At 26.1% G+C, this 20,491-nt stretch overlaps 1 protein-coding gene across 11 annotated transcripts in view; it reads right to left on the bottom strand.

Moving 5' to 3' along the window:
* The window catches only part of LOC122505580 (Down syndrome cell adhesion molecule-like protein Dscam2), a 359,000-nt gene that overhangs the window by 58,024 nt on the left and 280,485 nt on the right, over window positions 1-20,491 (bottom strand). For all 11 annotated transcript variants that reach the window (XR_006301928.1, XM_043617301.1, XM_043617310.1 and 8 more), the window contains 3 exons: window positions 18,679-18,843; window positions 4,247-4,393; window positions 3,944-4,061 (listed from right to left, as the gene is read on the bottom strand). Coding sequence is in view for 10 of the 11 variants with exons in the window: in XM_043617301.1 (XP_043473236.1) it covers window positions 3,944-4,061; window positions 4,247-4,393; window positions 18,679-18,843 (430 nt within the window). In the remaining variant the exon portion in view is untranslated. The remainder of the gene's footprint in view (window positions 1-3,943; window positions 4,062-4,246; window positions 4,394-18,678; window positions 18,844-20,491) is intronic.

Here is a 20,491-nt window from a genome sequence, read left to right as displayed (position 1 = left end):
TTTGTTGAATATAATTTAATTTTTAACTACTTTTGTCTGAATGCAAATAAGTTTTACTATTGAAACTACAATTAATCCATGTCTGAATTAAAGAGACGTAACTTATTTTAACTTATTTTGTTTCACTGCTGAAACAAAATTTTTTTTATTTATTTTAATTAATGTACAAAAAAATAGTTTACCATACTTTGCCCACAGTTTAAAAATACGAGAGAAAAATAGTTTGGCTTCTCATATTTCGACAATCTTTATCCACACACTAAAAAAAAAGTTTTACTTTCAGCCTATTTTTGAGGCTGAATTTAAGATGTAAACGGAGTCAGCCCCGTTAAACAAGGACAGACTTATGTGAAATACATGGGCTGAATTTAAGGTGTAAACGGAGTCAGACTTTTTTTTTCCTGTGCACAGTTTGCCATTTTTTACCCTACTTCCTGTCCACGCGAGTTCTAATCTAATTTAAAAAATACCGTCTAACCCTGACTATGTTCTCCTCCTAAAGGAAATTTTATTAAAAAATAAAAAATGTAGAATAGGATGATGCATGGGACTAAGAAAGGAATTAACAAAAAAAAGTTGTTGGTTCTGTTATTTAAGTTATCAAAGAGGAAAAAATAGGATAAATGTGAATTTTCTTTTCGAAAGTACGTCGTTTTGAAAAATAAATTCCCACTATACGACGCAACTTACGTAAATTTTATGAACCACAAAAGGTTTTCATATAATAAAAGTGCAAAAACCTCGCGAGAAGAATTTCATACGTATAACTATATAGTAACGGGTTTTGTTGAAGTAAGTAAAGCAGATGAAGCCTCTCTTGCACATAAATCAACACTCCAGCAGCAGGTTCTACATCCGCCACAACCCACCTCAGTTATACGAACTTTGAATCGGTTCGTGAGAGCTTCCAGGGAAACCCTCGAAAACACCGTTCCTGTCGTCACTATTCACTCACTATATATATAGCTCTCTCTCTCTCTTTCTCTCTCTATCTCACGGGACAAAACGATCACTTTGAAAATCGAAGGAGGCAAAAAGAAGAAGTGCTACAAGTAAAGAAACGAAGAAGAAAAATAAGGAAAGATTCCAAAGTGAGAGAGAGAGAGAGAGAGGGAGAGACTTTGATAGAAGAAAAAAAGTAGGAGCACACGATCGTAAAACCTCACGAGTGCCACAATCGGAAGCTCTCGATGTCGTAGGTCGTCGACACTACAAAACTATTCTGTACCAAGGTATATATAGACTTCATCGACATTTTATTCTTCCCTTGAGCTGTTTTCTTGAAATTCGAATCAGACATTCTTTTTTCAATTTTTCCAAACTTTCTCATCTATTGATACTGAGGAAACGAAATAAAAATAGCCTCTGGAGAATTTAACAATTATGTCAAGATGTACGCAGTTGTGAATAATTTATCTTAACTCGAGAGCATTTTAATATTTCTTCTCAAAATAATTTTTACGAACACTTGAAATAAATACAGAAAACTTTACAAAAAAGCCCAGAGGTATATAAACTATTTTTTCTACTTAAAAAAATACTCTGTACTTATTTAACATGAAAACCATTTAATATAAGTTTCATTTGACATAAATATTATTTGACATGAAAATCATTTGACATAAATTTTTTTGGCCAATAATTTACCCTGAAATTCGTTTCGAAAATAATTTAACATCAATTTCATACAACAAGAATATTAATTTGACATGAAAATCATTGGACATTTTCATAGAACAATAAATATTCATTTCATTTGGCTTAAAATTTATTTAACATGAAATTCGATTCACAAAATAGTCATTTAACATTAAATTTATTTGATATAAATTTCATTTTGACATAAAATTCATTTGACATAAATTTTATTTAATAAAAAATTCTTTTGACAAAAAGTCCATTTGAAATGAAAGGTATTTAACATAATTCTCATTTATCATAAAAGTTGCATCACGAAAATTTACTTGACAAAAAATTTCAATTATTAAAGTACATTTCACATAAAGTTCAATTGGCACAAAATTTATTTCACACATAATTATTGTGAAATAAAAAAACTTAAATGTCATTTAACATTGAAATTTATTTAATGTTAATTTTAATTTGACATAAATTTTATTTGATAAAAATTTTATTTGACACAAAATTCATATTTGACATAAAGTTAACTTAACATAAAATTCCCTTGATAAAAATTCCTCTAACATAAAAGTCTCTTGCTTTAAATTTCATTTCACACAAAGATTATTTGACATGTAAAAATATCGGCGTCAAATGAATTATATGTCAAATGAAATTTATTATAAATGAATTTCATGTTAAATACAATTTTTAAATAATTTTTCTTGTCAAATAAATTTTATATGGAATGACTTGAAATTAAAATTCAAAATTAAATCAAATGAAAAATATGTTAAATAAAATGTATGTCAATTAAAATTAATTTCAAGTAATTCTTGAAATTAGTAAGTAATTCTTAAATATCTAATGATATTTATGTCAAATAAACTTAATGTCCAATTGGAATTGTGTTAAATGAGTTTTATTATGTAAAGTAAAATTATGTTAATGAAACCTTATGTCTAATGACATTCATGTCAAATGAACATTATTTCCTATGAAATTTATATATGTTAAATGAAGTTCTTATCAAAATATATTTATGTCAAATGAAATTTAAGGAAAGTTAATTTTATGTCAAATATAAATTTATGTTAAATCAATTTCATGTCAAATAAAATTTGTATTAAATAATTTTTTATGTAAAATAAATTTCATGTCAAATAAATTTTATATTAAATGTTAAATGAGTTTTATGCCAAGTGAAATTATGTTAAATAAACCTTATGTCAAATTACATTCATGCCAAATTGAAAACAACTAAATTCGCTTGAAACTCGTCACTCGGGGATTTTTGGGGTCGCTTAAGACGAATTTGAGGTCAGTTTTTGGAAATTCAAAATGGCGGATCAAAAATGGCGGACATTGAAATTAAAATTTGACTGCATTCGCTTGAAATACATTACTTGGAGGTTTTTTGAGGTTACTGTTTAAGAAAATGTCAGTTTTTGAAAATACAAAATGTCGAACATAATAAATTAAAAATCAACTGAATTCACTTAAACATTACATTCGTAATTAGCGATCCTGAAAAACGTATGTACCATATACTTTTAATAGATATTTATCGAATTTCCTATTTATCGATGTGAAAAGGTTAATGGAAAACTTTCTACAAATCTAAAAAGTTAATTTTGACGTACGACTGAAAAATGTTCAATCGAATGAATCGAAACCAATATATTTAGAAAAAAAAATATCAGAGCTGCATTCGTAACTCGTATTAACTCGTATTAACAAATAGATGTATATATTTTTCTCGATAATATGTGTCGTCCGATAAATATTCAATATTTTCATTAATAGCTGGGAATAATTTCCTCTTTATAGCCCCAGCAATGTCTCTTTGATTATTAACGCATGAACGTGACTCTCCAAGCGGAAGAAAAAGTTCGCACTAATGAATTTTTCAACTTGAATTAGTTTCGATAAAAAAGGAGAGAGAGAGAAGAAAAAACTTTTCAAATATAAAATCGCCCAAAAAAAAATCGAAAAAAAGCCAGAGAGAAAAAAGTTGAAAATTTATTTTGAGAAAAAGATCTCTTTTTGATTAGAACCTCAATTCCTTCAGTAGATTTTTCTTTGGTAAATTAATTCTCTAGTAGATTTTTTTCCTAAATTAATTCTTTAGTAGATTTCTCTTGGTAAATTATTTTTTTAGTACATTTTTTAGCGGTGCTTTTTTAGATTATTTTCCCTTTAGTATATCTTTGCTTTTATCACATCTTTTTTTCTGGGTGGATTTTTTCACTTAGTTTCTTTCGTCACGTAATATATTTGTGTAATATATTTAAGCTAATGTACTCTGAATTATAAAAATTACCTGTATTCTGGTGTCGGACAGGCTTGGGAGACACAAACTAATGATGTGGATTCATCTTGAGCTACGTGCACAATTCCTGAATGTTCAAGAATTACGGGAGGCATTACACCTCGATGATCTGTAAAATAGAACAAATGAAATTATACTTTTTTTTTTTTAAATAAAATAGCAATTATTTTTCAATTATTTGTTGTTTTATTTTTCAATTGTAATGAGAATGAAAGAATAAATGTTTCTTTCCAATTAAAGAAAAAAATGAATTTTTACGAGATAAAAGCAATTTTAAATTATAAAAAATATTACCTGCTATTCTGACATTAGCTACGGAACTAACTACAACTTGTCTTGTGAGTCGATGCATTGTTCGACATCTGTAAGCCGGAAATTGATCACTAAACTCGAGACTATGAACCAGAAGTTCTCCCGTTGGTAGGAGATGAAATTTTCCATCTGAAAAAACAGAATTAATTAAATAACTTCTTTAATGAATGTACTAATCGAACAATTATTTTAATACATTTTTCTTTGTTTTTATTTAATTTTGACTTGAATTTTTTCTTGTTCTTATTCAGGGTTACCACGAAAATTAGAATTTGTCTTTCTCTAACATTTCCCTGATTTCCAGACAAAATTAAAATTTTTTTTCTGACTCCAAAAAATATTCTGATTCACTCTAAAAATGATAATAATAATAATAATAATAATTATTATTATGATTTTTATTATTACTTTATTTTGCTATTATTATTACCTAGATTCTCATTTTTATTATCATTAATAAATCATATGATTAATATTATTATTAACAGATTTGTTTTGAAGAAATTTAAAGAACAATGTGAATAAAAAATAAATTTTACTATTCAAAACAAATAATATGAGAAATAGCTTCTTGGAATATCCAACATGAGCGAAATGGTTGCATCTATATTGGATGCTTCTCGTTTCAAATTGCCATCCACTTTTTGAACGAATTCACTGTCAAATCAAATTAGACTAACGAGAGGCAACTCTTGAAAACGATTTTCCAAAGTAACCTTTCATCAACTCGATTCTATTCTTGTTAAAGCAGGAAAAATTTCGAGTAGATGATTCACAAGCAAGTTTCTTTTTTCAACTCTTTTCACGCTTCTTCTTTTGATGTTTTTGAAAAAAAATTCCCTTCCTTCTTTTAGGTTTTCACTGAGCTCTCTTTATACGCTCGTCCTTTCTTGAATTTAGTCAAAAGATTTTAGCAAATTTTTATAAAGAAAATTCGAAAAACTTTGGAATTTTAATAAATATAATTTCTTATTTAACAAAATAAAATTTCTTATCAACAAAATATTTTATTGATAATATAGAATTTTTAGAAGCAGTTTTTTATTTCAAAATGTTTGTATGTGAGATTTTTGGCCAAGTTTTATAATTTGTTAATTTATTTTTTCGAATTGTTTTTTTTAATCTTGTTGATAATAGAATAAAAAAAGATTTCTGAAAATTCTATTATCAATATTAAAAATGGTTCGAAAAAACAAATTAACAAAATATTTTATTTAAAATTAATTAAATTCACTAAAATAAACCAGATTTAAAAAAAATAATATTTTAAGTCTAACTTAAAATGAATTTTACTACTGAAAGACTGAAACTAAGAGTCCCTTTTAATATTTTAATTATTAATTACCTTTGTCTCACTTAAAATGAATTTGACTACTGAAAATAAGATTTTTTTTAAATATTCTAATTATTAAATAGTTTTGACTGACTAAAACCGAGTTTTACTACTGAAATTACAATTAAACTATTTTTCAACGCCTTGTCTAACTTAAAATTAATTTTACTACTAAAACAAAGATTTTTTAAAAATATTTTAATTATTAACTAGTTTTGTCTGACTAAAAATGAGTTTTACTACTGAAATTAAGATTTCTTTTAAATATTTCAATTGTTAATTACTTTTGTCTGACTTAAAATGAATTTTACTACTAAAACTAAAATTAATTTTTAATATTTTAATTATTAATTATTTTCGTCTGACTTAAAATGAATTTGACTACTGAAAAAAATATTTTTTTTAAATATTCTAATTATTAAATAGTTTTGACTGACTAAAAACGAGTTTTACTACTGAAATTACAATTAAACTGTTTTTCAACGCCTTGTTTAACTTAAAATTAATTTCACTACTAAAACAAAGATTTTTTAAAAATATTTTAATTATTAACTAGTTTTGTCTGACTGAAAATGAGTTTCACTACTGAAACTACAATTGAATCGTTTCTCAACGCCTTGTCTGACTTAAAATGAATTTTACTACTGAAATTAAGATTTCTTTTAAATATTTCAATTGTTAATTACTTTTGTCTGACTTAAAATGAATTTTACTACTAAAACTAAAAATTATTTTTGAATTTTAATTAATAACAACTTTTGTCTGACTGAAAATGGGTTTTACTACTAAAACTACAACTAAACAATTTCCAATCATATCGTCTGACTTAAAATGAATGTTACTACTAAAACTACGATTTCTTTTTAATATTTTCATAAATAATACTTTTGTCTGACCTAAAATAAAGTTTACTACTGAAACTAAGACTTTTGTTCAGTAAATTTTAATTTTTAACTTTTGTCTGACAGAAAACGAGTTTTACTACTGAAACTATAATTTAATAATTTCTGATCCCATGTCTGTCCTAAAATGAATTATACTACTAAAACTATGAAATTTTTAAAATATTATAATTATTAGTTAGTTTCGTCTGTTTTAAAATAAATTTTATTACTGAAACTAAGATTTTTTAAAAAATTTTAATTACAAATTAACTACTTACATCTGACTTAAAATGAGTTGTTATACTACTGAAAATACAAATAAAAAATTTCTTATAGCCTTGTCTGGCTTAAAATGAATTTTACTACTGAAATTACAATTAAATTGTTTTTCAACGCCTTGTCTAACTTAAAATCAATTTTACTACTAAAACTAAAATTTTAAAAAAAATTTTAATCATTGATTACTTTTGTCTGACTTAAAATAAATTTTACTACTGAAATTAAGATTTTAAAAAAATTTTTTAATTATTAACTAGTTTTGTCTGACTGAAAATTAGTTTTACTACTTAAACTAAGAATATTTTATTTAATATTTCATTTATTATCTACTTTTGTCTGACAAAAAATACGTTTTACTAATAAAACGAAAAAGTTTTTTTTTTAATATTTTAATTAATAACTACTTTGTCTGACTGAAAATAATAAGTTCTACTACTGAAAGTACAATTAAAGAATTTATAATAGCCTCGTCTGACTTAAAATGAATTTTACTACTGAAACTAAGATTTTTAAAAATATTTTTATTATTAACTACTTTTGTCTGACTGAAAATGAGTTTTACTACTGAAAATAGGATTTTTCATTTAATATTTCATTTATTAACTACTTTTGTCTGCCTGATAGTAATTTTACCTATTAAAAATGGGATTTTTAAAAATATTTTAATTAATTTGAATAAAATTGTATAAAAAATAATTGAAATTCTGCAATGAGTTTTATTATTTATGAAAATATTTTAATTACTGAGTCTTATGGTTGATTCGCTTAATATTTAATAGGTGGAGGTTGAGTCTAATGCCAGTATTAAAAATTTCAAAATGGCGGATCCAATATGGTGGACGAAAAATTGAAAAAACATTTGAATTAGCTTGAAACTGAAACTCGTGGAGAGGAAAAATCCCCTTTTAAAAAGTATCAAGAAATTTTTCAGTGACAGTGAAAAAGCCAAATAAAAATTCTTTTTTAATATAATAACATTGTTGTAGAAATGAATTTTAGAAACGAAAAAGAAAAAGAAGAAAGTGAATAAAACTGAAAAAAAGAGTGAAATAAAGTAACTTGAAGAGCTCTCTTGCCAACGAGAAGATTGCATCCTTATTAGTAGTCCTTTCACGATTCTGACGCGGTAAACGATATGGGAATGAAAATTGTAGAATGGAGGATATAAAACTGGCTCTTTTAGAATTGCGGGACGAACTTAATTCTTCTATAGTTATGCGAGTGAAACAGCAATATGGTCCAGTGCTCAACACGACCGAGATGTGGTGGTAAGTGGAGAGTAAGGTTATATTGTGGATATTAAATTTTAGCTCTGGCTACCCCACACGCTCGTGTTGGATATTAAATTTTAGCCCCTGTGAGCAATGGCGAGAGCAAGTATAATGCCAAGGTAGGTAGGTAGCTCCGCATGTGAACGTCGTTGCACACATGAAACGTAATTCTTCGCGCCGTCCCGCACACAAACCACCCCCCTCGCACCCTCCCTATATGCTGTGTTATAACGTGTGTACGCCTTAACGTATTTCCTGCAGTCTATTACTCCATCCCCTCGCTCTCTTCTGTATCGGATTTATACCCCGTGTGCACTGTCAGTAACTAACGTCTATTTCGAAATTTTCTCATTTCAACAATAATCCTGCAAATTGTCTTTCAATTCTCATCATGTTTCTCGTTAAGGGCTTAGAGAGACAACTGTGGAACTTTTGAAAAATCGAAAATTTATTAATTTATTTTTCAGAAATCTAATTATTATATTTATAAAACAGATATCTATTGTATTATTTTTAATTTTAATAAAATTTTTAGCAATCATTCAATTATTATCATAAACAATAAAATTCTTCGGTATGAGAGCAAGTTTTACTACTAAAACTAGAATGAAACAATTTCTGATCGCCTTGACTATAACTTAAAATAAATTTTACTACTGAAACTAAGATGTTTTCTTTTAATATTTTATTTCTTAACTACTTTTTTCTGACTAAAAATGAGTTTTACTACTAAAAGTACAATTAAACAATTTGTGATAGACTGATCTGACTTAACATTAATTTTACTACAATTTAATTTAGTTAGTACAATTTAATTTAATTTTTTTAATTTAATTTAAGACTTAATTTTCAACTTTTTAATGTCTGACTTTAAATTAATTTTACTACTGAAACTAAGAATTTTTCTTTTAATATTTCATCTATTAACTACTTTTGTCTGACTTAAAATGAGGTTTACTACTGAATTAACAATTAAAGGATTTTTTATGGCCTTGCCTGTTTAAAAATGAATTTTACTACTAAAACTAAGATTTCCTTTTAATATTTTACTTATTAATTACTTTTGCCTAATTTAAACTGAATTTCACTACTGAAATTAGGATTTTTGTAAATATTTTAATTGGTAACTACGTTTGTCTGACTAAAAATGAGTTTTACTACTAAAACTAGTATTTTTTAATTAGTAACTACTTTTGTCTGAATAAAACTGAGTTTTACTATTGAAAATAGGATTTTTTATTTAACTGCAACGAAGATTTCTCTTTAATATTTTAATTATTAATACTTTAGTCTGACTGAAAATGAATTTTTCTACTGAAACTAAAATTTCTTTTTAATATTTTAATTATTAATTACTTTTGTCAAACTGAAAATTAGTTTTACTACTGAAAATAGGATTTTTTTAAATTTTAATTAATATCTACTTTTGTCAGACTGAAAATAAGTTTTACTACTAAAACTAGGATTTTTTAAATATTTCAATTAATATCTATACTTTTATCTGAGTGAAAATGAGTTTTACTACTGAAAATAGAATTTTTTATTTAGTATTTCATTTATTAATTACTTTTGTCTGACTGAATATGAGTTTTACTACTAAATATAAGATTTTTCATTTAATATTTCATTTATTAAATACATTTTTTGTATTATTTAAAATGAATTTTACTACTAAAACTAAGATTTCTTTTTAATATTTTAATTATTGATACTATTGTCTGACTTAAAATAAATTGTACTCCTGAAACTGAGAATTCTTTTTAATAATAGTTTAATTATTCATTACTTTTGTCTGACTGAAAATTAGTTTTACTACTGAAAATAGGTTTTTTTAAGTTTTAATTAATATCTACTGACTGAAAATAAGTTTACTACTTACTGAAACTAGAATTTTTTAAATATTTTAATTAATATACTTGTGTCTCACTAAAAATGAGTTTTACTACTCGAACTAGAATTTTTTAAATATTTAAATTATTTTCTACTTCTGTTTGACTGAAAATTAGTTTAACTGCTGCTACAATTAATCAATTGCTGATTGTTTTGTCTGACTTAAATTGAAAATAAACTTTACTACTTAAACTACGATTTTTTAAATATTTTAATTATTAAATACTTTTATCCGACTAAAAATGAGATTTACTACTGAAAATAGAATTTTTTATTTAGTATTTTATTTATTAAAAATTTTAGTCTGACTGAAAATGAGTTATACTACTGAAGCTACAATTAAACACTGTCAGATCGCCATGTTTGACTTAAAATGCATTTTACTACTCAAAATAGAATTTCTTTTTAATTTTTTAATTATTAATATTTTTGTCTGACTTGTAATGTATTTTACTACTGAAACTAAGATTTTTTGCTTATTAGGAAGTATTGTAATACCAAAATTTTTCAAATTCAATTTAAAAAAAAAAATTCCAAGGGATTAGACCGAGAAATTTCTCGTAAAATTTTTTGTCCCTTTTATAATAAACCAGAGACAAAAATTTTGAAGAATTTGAATTTTTTTCATATGAGTAAAAGAAAAATAAGAATGAGTCAATTTCCAATTTAAGTCATTATCTCCTCTACGTCATTGCTTTTGTCCCGTTAATTCCCTGCGAAAAGGAGAAATAATTTTTGTAATATTTTTAACAAATTTTATTTTCTCCATAAGAGTAAGAGAAAAAAAGAATGAATAAATCTCCAACAAATATTACGTCATGCCCCCTCCCCACGTCATCTCTTTTGTCCCATTTATTACACACAAAAGATACAAATAATTATTAAAAATTTTTCGAAAATTTTATTTTTGTCCATAAGTGTCAGAAAAGTCGTTATTTTCCAAGAAATTAAAAAGTCATTAAAAACCGATTAGCGTTAATAGGCAATGAAGGGACAGACATTTCTTCAGTTGCGAGTTCACCTCGGGCCGTGTAAGACCTCGCTGTTCGATTCCTCTGGGTCCGTTTGGATACGTTTGGATAATTCTGGATATTTCTGGATATTCTGGATATTTTTGGATAATTTTGGATACGTGTAAAAAAATGAAAATTTTTGGATAAGTTGGGAGACATTGGATTTCTTTGGATATGTTTGGATATTTTTCAAGAATTTATCCAAAAACATTAGAAAGTGCGATGAAGTTCGGTAAAATTAAAATTTTTTTTTCGGGAGTGTTAGCTCGGGAAGTACGCGGGTGTTATAATTCAAAATTGAAACGAATTGTAAAGACTGTTTTTTTTAATATGGAATTTAATTTATACTAAATTCATCCTTTACTATGGAGAGTGTTCGTCATACTCAAAACCAAAAGATGACATCGAACGAGTGTTGTCGAATCGACTCAGGGAAAAAGGTCGGGCATCGGCTGAGACAGACCGCAGTAAGTTTTTAAAAAAAATATTTTTATTTTCTTAAATTTTAAATCATTTTATTTTTATTTTATTAAAATTTAAAGCTTTATTCTCATTTTTTAAAAATTTTTAATAATTTTATTCTTATTTTTGTTCCGGTTGCAATTAACCAGAGGTAAAATTTTTGATAATTTCTTGAAAAATTTAATTATTTTCCTAAAAGTGAGAAAGACAGAATAAGTAAATTTCCAAGAAGTTTTCTGTCAATTATCACCTCTACGTCATTGCTATTGTCCCGTCTATTTTCTGCGGGAAGTAGAAATAATTTTTGTAATGTTTCTTTCTCCATAAGTCTGAGAGAGAAAGAGAAAAAATAGTCCCAAAACATATGACGTCATTAACTCTTCTACGTCATTGTTATTGTTCGAATTTATTCCTGCGGGAACGAAAACAAATTTTTGGAATATTTCTGGAATTTTTTTTCTTCACAAGAGTGAGTGAGAGAGAGTAAATTTTCCAAAAATATGACGTCATAATCTCCTCTACGTCATTATTATTGTCCGTTAATTTTCTGCGGGAAATAGAAATCATTTTTGTAATGTTTTTGAAAATTTTTTTTTCTCAATAAGAGTAAAAGAGAAAAAGAATGAAAGAATTTTCAACAAATATTACGTCATGGCCCCCCACCACGTCATCTCTTTTGTCCCGTTTATTACCAGTAAAACGTAGGAAAAATTGATAAAAATTTTTCGAAAATTTTATTTTTGTCCACTAGAGTGCGAAAAGTCGTTATTTTCCAGGACATTAAAATGTCATTAAAAATCAATTAGCGTTAATAGTCGACGAAGGGACAGCCATTTCCTCAGTTGCGAGTTCACCTCGGGCCGTGTAAGACCTCGCTGTTCAATTCCTTTGGGTCCGTCTGGATATTTACAAATATTTTTGGATAACCTGAAATTTTTTGGATAAGTTTGGTGAAATTGGATTTTTCTGGATGAATTTGGATATTTTCCAAAAAGTCTACCGGGAGTGTTCGAAAATTTTTTAAACCGCGTGTGAGTGATTTTTAGTGCCCTTAAGATGACACAGAACGAGTAGCCGCTCCAGGATGGTGATCGAGCTAAGGCTGAGACTGGCTGCAGTAAGTTTTAAAAAATATTTTTTAAATTGAAGTTTCATTTCAAGTTTTTTCATTTTTAGTCATTTTATTTTTGCGTAGTTTAAATTATTTTTAATTTTTAAATACTTTTGTTTTAATTTTTTCAAATTGGAAACAATTTTATTCCCATTTTTAAAAACTTTAAATAAATTTATTTTCATTTTTTTCAAATATTAAATAATTTTATTCTTATTTTTTGTCTCTTTAAAATCAACAGGAGGAAAATTTCTTGAAAAATTTGATTTTTTCCTATGAGTGAGAGAGACAGAAAATATGAGAATGACAAAAAATTTTGTAATATTTAAAAAAAAATGTTTTTATAAATGAAAACAAATTTTTGTAATATTTCTGGAATTTTTTTTCTTCACAACAGTGAGAGAGAGAGAGAGAGAGAGAGAGAGAGAGTAAATTTTCCAAAAATATGACGTCATTATCTCCTCTACGTCATTGTTATTGTCCGTCAATTTTCTGCAGAAAATAGAAATAATATTTATAATATTTTTGGAATTTTTTTTCTTCACAACAGTGAGAGAGAGAGAGAGTAAATTTTCCAAAAATATGACGTCATAATCTCCTCTACGTCATTGTTATTGTCCGTTTATTTTCTGCGAGAAATAGAAATTTTTTTGGTAATGTTTTTGAAAATTATTTTTTTTCTCACTAAGAGGGAAAGAAAATATAAGAATGAATGAATTTTCAAAAAAATTACGTCATTACCCTCCCACGTCATCTCTTTTGTCCCGTTTATTACCAGTAAAACGTAGGAAAAATTGATAAAAATTTTTTGAAAATTTTATTTTTGTCCACTAGATTGCGAAAAGTCGTTATTTTCCAGGACATTAAAATGTCATTAAAAATCAATTAGTGTTAATAGTCGACGAAGGGACAGCCATTTCTTCAGTTGCGAGTTAACCTCGGGCCGTGTAAGACCTCGCTCTTCAATTCTTTTGGGTCCGTCTGGATACAAATATTTTTGGATAAGTTTGGTGAAATTGGATTTTTTTGGATAAATTTGGATATTTGCCAAGAAGTCTTTCAGGAGTGTTCAAAAATTTTTTATACCGCGGGTGAGTGATTTTTGGTGCCTGAAGATGACACAAAATGAGTAGACGCTCCAGGATGGAGATCGGGCTAAGGATTAGACTGTCCGCAGTAAGTTTAAAAAAGATTTTTTAAATTTAAGTTTATAATGTTAAATGATAAATTTTTTTTTCATTTTTTGTTCAAATTTCAATTCATTTTATTTTTTTTAATTTTAAATAATTTTTTTTTCATTTGTTCAAATTTTAATTTATTTTATTTTAATTTTTAAATAATTTTATTTTAATTTTTCAAAATTTAATTATTTTAATTTTTTTTTCACATTTTAATTAATTTTATTTTATTTCTAATTTCAATTTCATTTTTTCTCATTTTAATTTATTTTATTTTTTTAATTTCAATTAATTTTTTTTTTAAATTTTAATTAATTTTATTTTTAAAAATTTTAATATTATTTTACTTATTTTAAATATTCAAAAAATTTTTTTATAAACTTTAAATAATTTTTTTTTCAAATTTAAATAATTTTATTTTAATTTTATCAAATCTTAAATAATTAGACTTTTATAAATTTTTCAAATTTTAAATACTTTTATTTTTTCAAAATTTAAAGTTTTATTTTCATTTTTTCAAATTTTAACTAATTTTATTTTCAATTTTCTAATTTTAATTAATTTTAAATATTCTTTTTTTTAATATTTTTAAATTTTAAAACATTTTATTTTATTAAATTTAAAATTTTATTTTCTTAATTTCTTTCGAAAAAAATTAGAAAATTATTTAACACAAATTTTAAGTATTTTTTAAAGAATGTTAAAAAAATTGTATAATTTCTTAGTTTTTTAACACGATTTTAAAAAAAATTCACAGTTTAAGAACACTGTAATGCTTGATTTTTTGATTAATTGTATTCTATTAAGAACTGAAGCACAATGTGCACGTGCGCTTTAAAGCGCATATCTAGTTGTAAATTATAAAAAATACAAAAAAATATTCTAGTTAGAAGAAGTTCTATTTTACAATCAAAATTATATTCATTCTAAGAAAATAATGAGAAATACTGTTGCAAAGCGTTAACGTTCAAAAGAAACCATACTTGTCTTTGCTAAGAACCAAAAATACATTATAGCATGTAAACCATCGAATGAGTATACAGGTCATATTGGCATGTAACCCTTGCAGAAGTAGTTTGTGCTATCAGCTTTTAACAGGTTACTACCATGTAAAAGCTAGAAATTGGTTTTAAGCAAATGACTTCTGTCTTTCTTTGTTGTTTTTTCTTGCCTAAAACAATAGTTGTGCAAAATTTAACATTTAGCCTCAGTCTCCCCTACTATTAAGCAATACAATATTTGTGAAAAAAAGTTTACAATGACAAGAAAAAAGAAGTATAATATTTATAAACAACAATAGATAGGTTTTATTATCTTATATCGAGAAACTTGTTCATTATATCCCCACTTACTCTTTACTTGCTTGAGGATAAAAAAATCACATTCTTAAATTACGAAAAAATGAGTAAGTGTCAATTTAAAAAATTCATGAAACTTCCATAGAAAATGAAAAGTAATGATAGACTTGTCAGACATTGCTGTAAAATATACATTCATTTCAAAATTGTGTTAAACAAAAGACTGATAAGAAATGAACGGCATTTTTTCTGGTCAAAAGAATGATTTCCGAAAAAAGGGAAATGTGAACATTTGATCGCGGCCTCTCAGGGTCGGGTATACCTTAGGCAGTGTTCAATATACCTTGTCACTGTGCAGGACGTTTACGTTCAGAAGAAACCATACTCGTGTTTGCTAATTACCAATTAAATTGAGTTTAACTTAATGCTTACATTGGTTCTAAGCAAATGTTTTATGAATTTCTTCGTTACCCACGGTGTCAATTGTTGATACTAGCTTTCCCGACAAACATGGTGTATCTGACAATGGCTTTTGGATGCATTAGCCGCCTGAAGACTAGCCTCTATGATAATGCTTCATGATGGGTTTCAATTCGCATTCGGTGGTGAATAGCATACTCTGACGAGTACTTGAAAAGGTTACATTCTGTTGACAAGAATTAATGTCGTTTATGTAAACTAATTCCTCTTGACTCTCTAGTCTTCTTTATCTTGAGAGAAAAATTTTTGTAATAAGAAGCAGAGCGAAAAAATTAACATCTACTGCTACTTCACTTTATATTTATTCATATTTATTAATATTTGTATATTTTACATTTTTGTCTTGACAATCACAAAGAAACAATAACAATAGTGAATCTTTCCACACGCTTGATTACTTATTCCAATTAGAAGAAGTTCTATTTTGAAATTAAAAATTGGTATTCAAAGAAAAATACCTTTTATATTTATATCTTACTTCTTTTTTCTTTTTCCTTGTCAATGTAAATAGAAAAGTATAAAAAGTATATACTATTTACGTTAAATTTTACATTATTACTGAGACTGAAGTTATCAATGTTTTTGATTATATAAAAAAGTAAATTTTTCGGAAATATAGAACAACTGCAACATTTTCGATTAAATTGATATTTCATGTTTAGAAATTCGGTTAAAATAAGCATTCGATGTTCTTAAAATTCGTTTAGATGAACATTCCACATTTTAAAAATTCGAACAAATAATAATTCGATGTTTTAGAAGTTCATCGTATAATTATTCAATATTTGTATAAATTCAATCTAATCGTTATTCTATCGTTCAGAACTTTGGAAAATCGCATACAACCGTTAATTTAATTAAATGTTATATTATTTTCAAATTTCGCGCTTTTTTTATACGTAAATTTCCAGAAGGAACTTTAACTTTAAAATTTAAAAGTATTTTAAAAGTAATTTCAAAGAATTAAAATTAAAATTAGTTGAAATTAAAATGAATTAAATATTAAAATGAATTAAAATGAAAAAGAAATGAAAATTAAATTTAACAAACGCATTTTTGCCCCTTGTAGGTTAATCCGAGGCCTGCTAATAGTGAAAATTTCAAGTTAATTTCAGATCAACATCAGCAAATTCCATTGTTTTTCTCTAAGGTATAAAATTCTTTATATTTAAAATTTTTTCCATTTAAAATTTCTTTGATTGTTTTGTAATTAAAGTATGCTTTCTGTTTCAGGTCAACGTTTTTCAGTTGCAGTTTAACATACTTATTTCTTTTTTGTATAAAATATGTTTGTTGCGGACGAATTGGCATTAAGTTACAAAAAAGAAGAAGGATAAAAAACTATTATAGTTTAGTGCCCCCACTGCTCAAACAGATTGTATATTTAAAATAAGTAAAACCATTTTGTAATATTTATAAGAAAATAATATAATGAAATAATTGTAAACAATTTATTTCCCCCATCTTATCAGTCCTCTCCAAAAATTAAAAATCCGAATCATTAATTCATGACAAACACGGTATTAGAATAACAATACTTTTTATGTTTTTTTTTGTTAAATTTTTTTTCTTCTATTTTTTATTAATACGTTTTTTTATTCTGTTTAATGTTTATATTTTCATATGAAGTGTTTTCTCCGTTTTATGTTGTATTTCATGTTGCAAATAATTTTAAAATAAAAAATATATACTTTTCCATTTTAAAATCTTTTTATGTTTGACGAAATATTTCTTCTGTTTCTGGTTGACATGTTTTTTTTATGTTTTGTCAAAAAAATATTTTTGATGCATATGTTTTTTATTCTGTTTAATGTTTATTTTTTTGTATTAAGTTTTCTCTCCGTTTTATGTTTTATTTCATGTTGCATGATATTGCAAATAATTTAAAAATAAAAATATATACTTTTTTTCTTTTAAAATCTTTTTCTTATGTTTGTCGAAATATTTGTTTCTCTTTCAGGTCAACATGTTTTTTTTTATGTTTTGTCAAGAAAATATTTTTTTCTTTGGTTAATGTTTTTGCTGTTTTCCTGTAAAATATTGTATCATGTGAAAATGTTTTCTTCTGTTTCGGGTCAACATTTTTTTTTGCAAATTTTTTGCATGGCAAAATATTTTTATGTATCATGTTGACATTTTTTTCTCATGTTTGTCACATTTTTTCTGTTTCCCCCCTTTTTTTTAGTTTTAGGTGAAAATAAATTTGTCTGGTAATATTTTATAAATTTATTGTATATAAATTAATATATTTTTTCAGCGGTCCTTCGGAACACAATATATTTCCGTCAATGTTATTAATATTGACGCAAATAAATTGTGCTCCATATTAAAAAACAAAGTCTCGAAAAAATTTTATTTTTCAATTTGTTTATTGAGAATTTTAAAGACTTTGCTTTTAATGTGTTCAATCGGAGAAAAATTTTATTTTACCAAAGTTCAATATTTATTTTCTATAAATAAATATTGAATTACTGAGACAAATATTTATTTTTATTTGATTCAAAAAAAATTATTTTTGATTGAAATAAAAAAATTTTCTTTCGTTGAAGGGGGGAGTGGAATAGGCCTATTCCACATTGTCCCAATCACAAATTCAAATACGTTAAAATTGTAAACGTGTTTTGCTATAAATTTGTAATTGGAAGAATTGTGTGCAATGGGGAAACCATACAAAAACGCGTCTGATGTTCAACCTCTTGGGTGACGCGGAATAGAACATAAAATTTTATATTTTTTTCAAAAATGATGATTGAAATATTAGAGAAAATTAATTTTATTTATTTATTATATTTATTTATTACTTCCATATATTTGAGAACTAAACATTTTTTTCTATACTTGAAAAATTTGCCTAATTAAAGACCTTTGTGTTATAATAAATAAATGAGAAATTTATAAAATAAAAGAATATTTCTTCTAATTTTAAGAATTTTATTTGTCTGACCGAAAACCTTTGTTCTACTTAAAAAATAGCTTAGTTTGATTCTAAAATTTTTATCCACTTAAAAATCCAACCAAGCCTGACTAAAATCTTTTCTTCTACTTAAGAATTAAAATCAGTTCTGTTATTTCTTGATTTTTCTATCCGAACCGGAGATTAAAAATACTATTTGCTATAATTTGTCTACGTTTCCAAAATTAATTTCTTGAATGGAAAATTATTTAGTCAGACAAACTTTGCCAGTGGGTAAATTTTCATTGAATTAAATACTCACCTCCTTGAAGTGAAGGATAAATATAGAAGGCAGGTTCCTGTAACCAGGATACTACTCGAACCAGGTCCCTAACGAAACTAGGCACTACGCAACGTAAAACTGCTGTACAGCCTCTCGAAGCTCCTCCAATCACCTCCACGTCCACTTTGTACGCTTGAGCCACCACTGAAACAAAGAAATTTTTTAAAATAACTCTTTTTATTTTAATTTAAATAATTTATTTATTTAAAGTCCATAATTCAAAATCGTTGAAATATTGAGAAAATATTGTCAATGATGCAATTTTCGATGCTGTAGATGGAAAGGAATACTTTCTCACATAAGGTACATACAAAATAGTATATAAAATATTCTTCGTGTGCGAAAAAGCGACAAAGTACTCGTGACAAGAAAGCACGTCGTAATTGTTATTTTTCATCGTCTCGTCGCGTTGTTTCGTCTGCTGCACTAGACATTTTATGGAAGAGAAAATTTTCTCGAACCAGTTGCTATAGAATAATATGACGTTACATGAAAATCCCTTAGAGGAAAAGGTATACGAGCCTCTGCTACATTTTGTCCTCTACCCTCCTTTCTATCAAAGTAACAATAACTTGCCTTGTCGATCGTTATATTCGCAAAATAAAACATGAATTTTATTTTTCATCAAAACAAAAAGTTTTTTTTCATCTTGTTTTCTCTGGGTTTAAATAATTTTCTCAATAATTTTGACTTTTAATTTATCCCAGAGAATTTTTTATTTTTTCTGCTTTTGCTTGTCTTATCGTACGAAAAAGAAAAGTAGAAAAATTAAACCACAAAAGAAATAATAATTACCACCTTCTGTTTACAATATCCACTATAATAATGAAAAGAAACTTTCCAAATTCAAAAATAAAAATACTTTTTCAAAAAAGTTGCAATTGAAATATAGCATTTGAGTTATACCAATGAAATCGGTTATAAAACTAGGTTGAAATGAGAGTGCAGGATTTTCTTTCATTGAGTTGAAAACGGAAAATAAAGTTTTAATTAACGAACACACGCATACCATACGCGAGTCCGTACTGGAACTGTGGATAAACTTTATGTTCAGAGAGGTTGCTTGGCAATACTGAAAAGCGTTGGCCAGCTCGCAGCTGCCATGGATTTGCATTCAGATTGCGTTTTTTTTTCTTTTTTAAAGAGGTAATTACACCAAGCCGTATACTATTCGTATGAAAGCTCCCTCCAGAGTCGAGTTGAGACTCAATGCATTTAGTTTGTCTCAGTGAGTAAAAAGATGCATCGCACGCACGAGTGCATATTAAATAAAAAAAAAAATGAATGAATGAAAAAGAAAAAAAAAACCGATTAACATCTACTTTCGTCCCATGTTTCTCAACTTTTTATTTACCTTAAAATCCATATCTCCCTTAAGGGCATTTTGATGCTTTGTACATTCATGTTATGCAAATGAAAACTCTAATGCCCTTTGAGCTAAATTTCAAATGTTTTAATTCATTTTACCGTGTATCAAATGAACACTGTGTTGTAGTTTTACCATCAAAGCTTTTGTAGCATGAAATGTCTCATGTAAATAAGTTTGTCATGAAATTATTATAATTTCAGTAGACTTAAAACATGTTTTCAAAAGCTCTCGCATTTTTTCTTTTTATGAAAAACGGGATTGCATACAAAACTTTGTTATTGCGTCATGGTTTATTTTATTGACTTTCATTGACATTATACAGTAAAAACTTGCGTTCAAAATCTCCGTAAGGGGTTCATACCCGTAAGCTTAAAACCTGAAGAGTTAGAAATTTGTCTGACTAAAATTTCCTGTACTACTAAA

Source organism: Leptopilina heterotoma, unplaced genomic scaffold (assembly GCF_015476425.1).
Source record: "Leptopilina heterotoma isolate Lh14 unplaced genomic scaffold, ASM1547642v1 Lhet_36, whole genome shotgun sequence".
Lineage (NCBI taxonomy): Eukaryota > Metazoa > Arthropoda > Insecta > Hymenoptera > Figitidae > Leptopilina > Leptopilina heterotoma.
The sequence above is the reverse complement of the archived record's forward strand: the minus strand, read 5'-3'. Positions and strand labels throughout refer to the sequence as shown.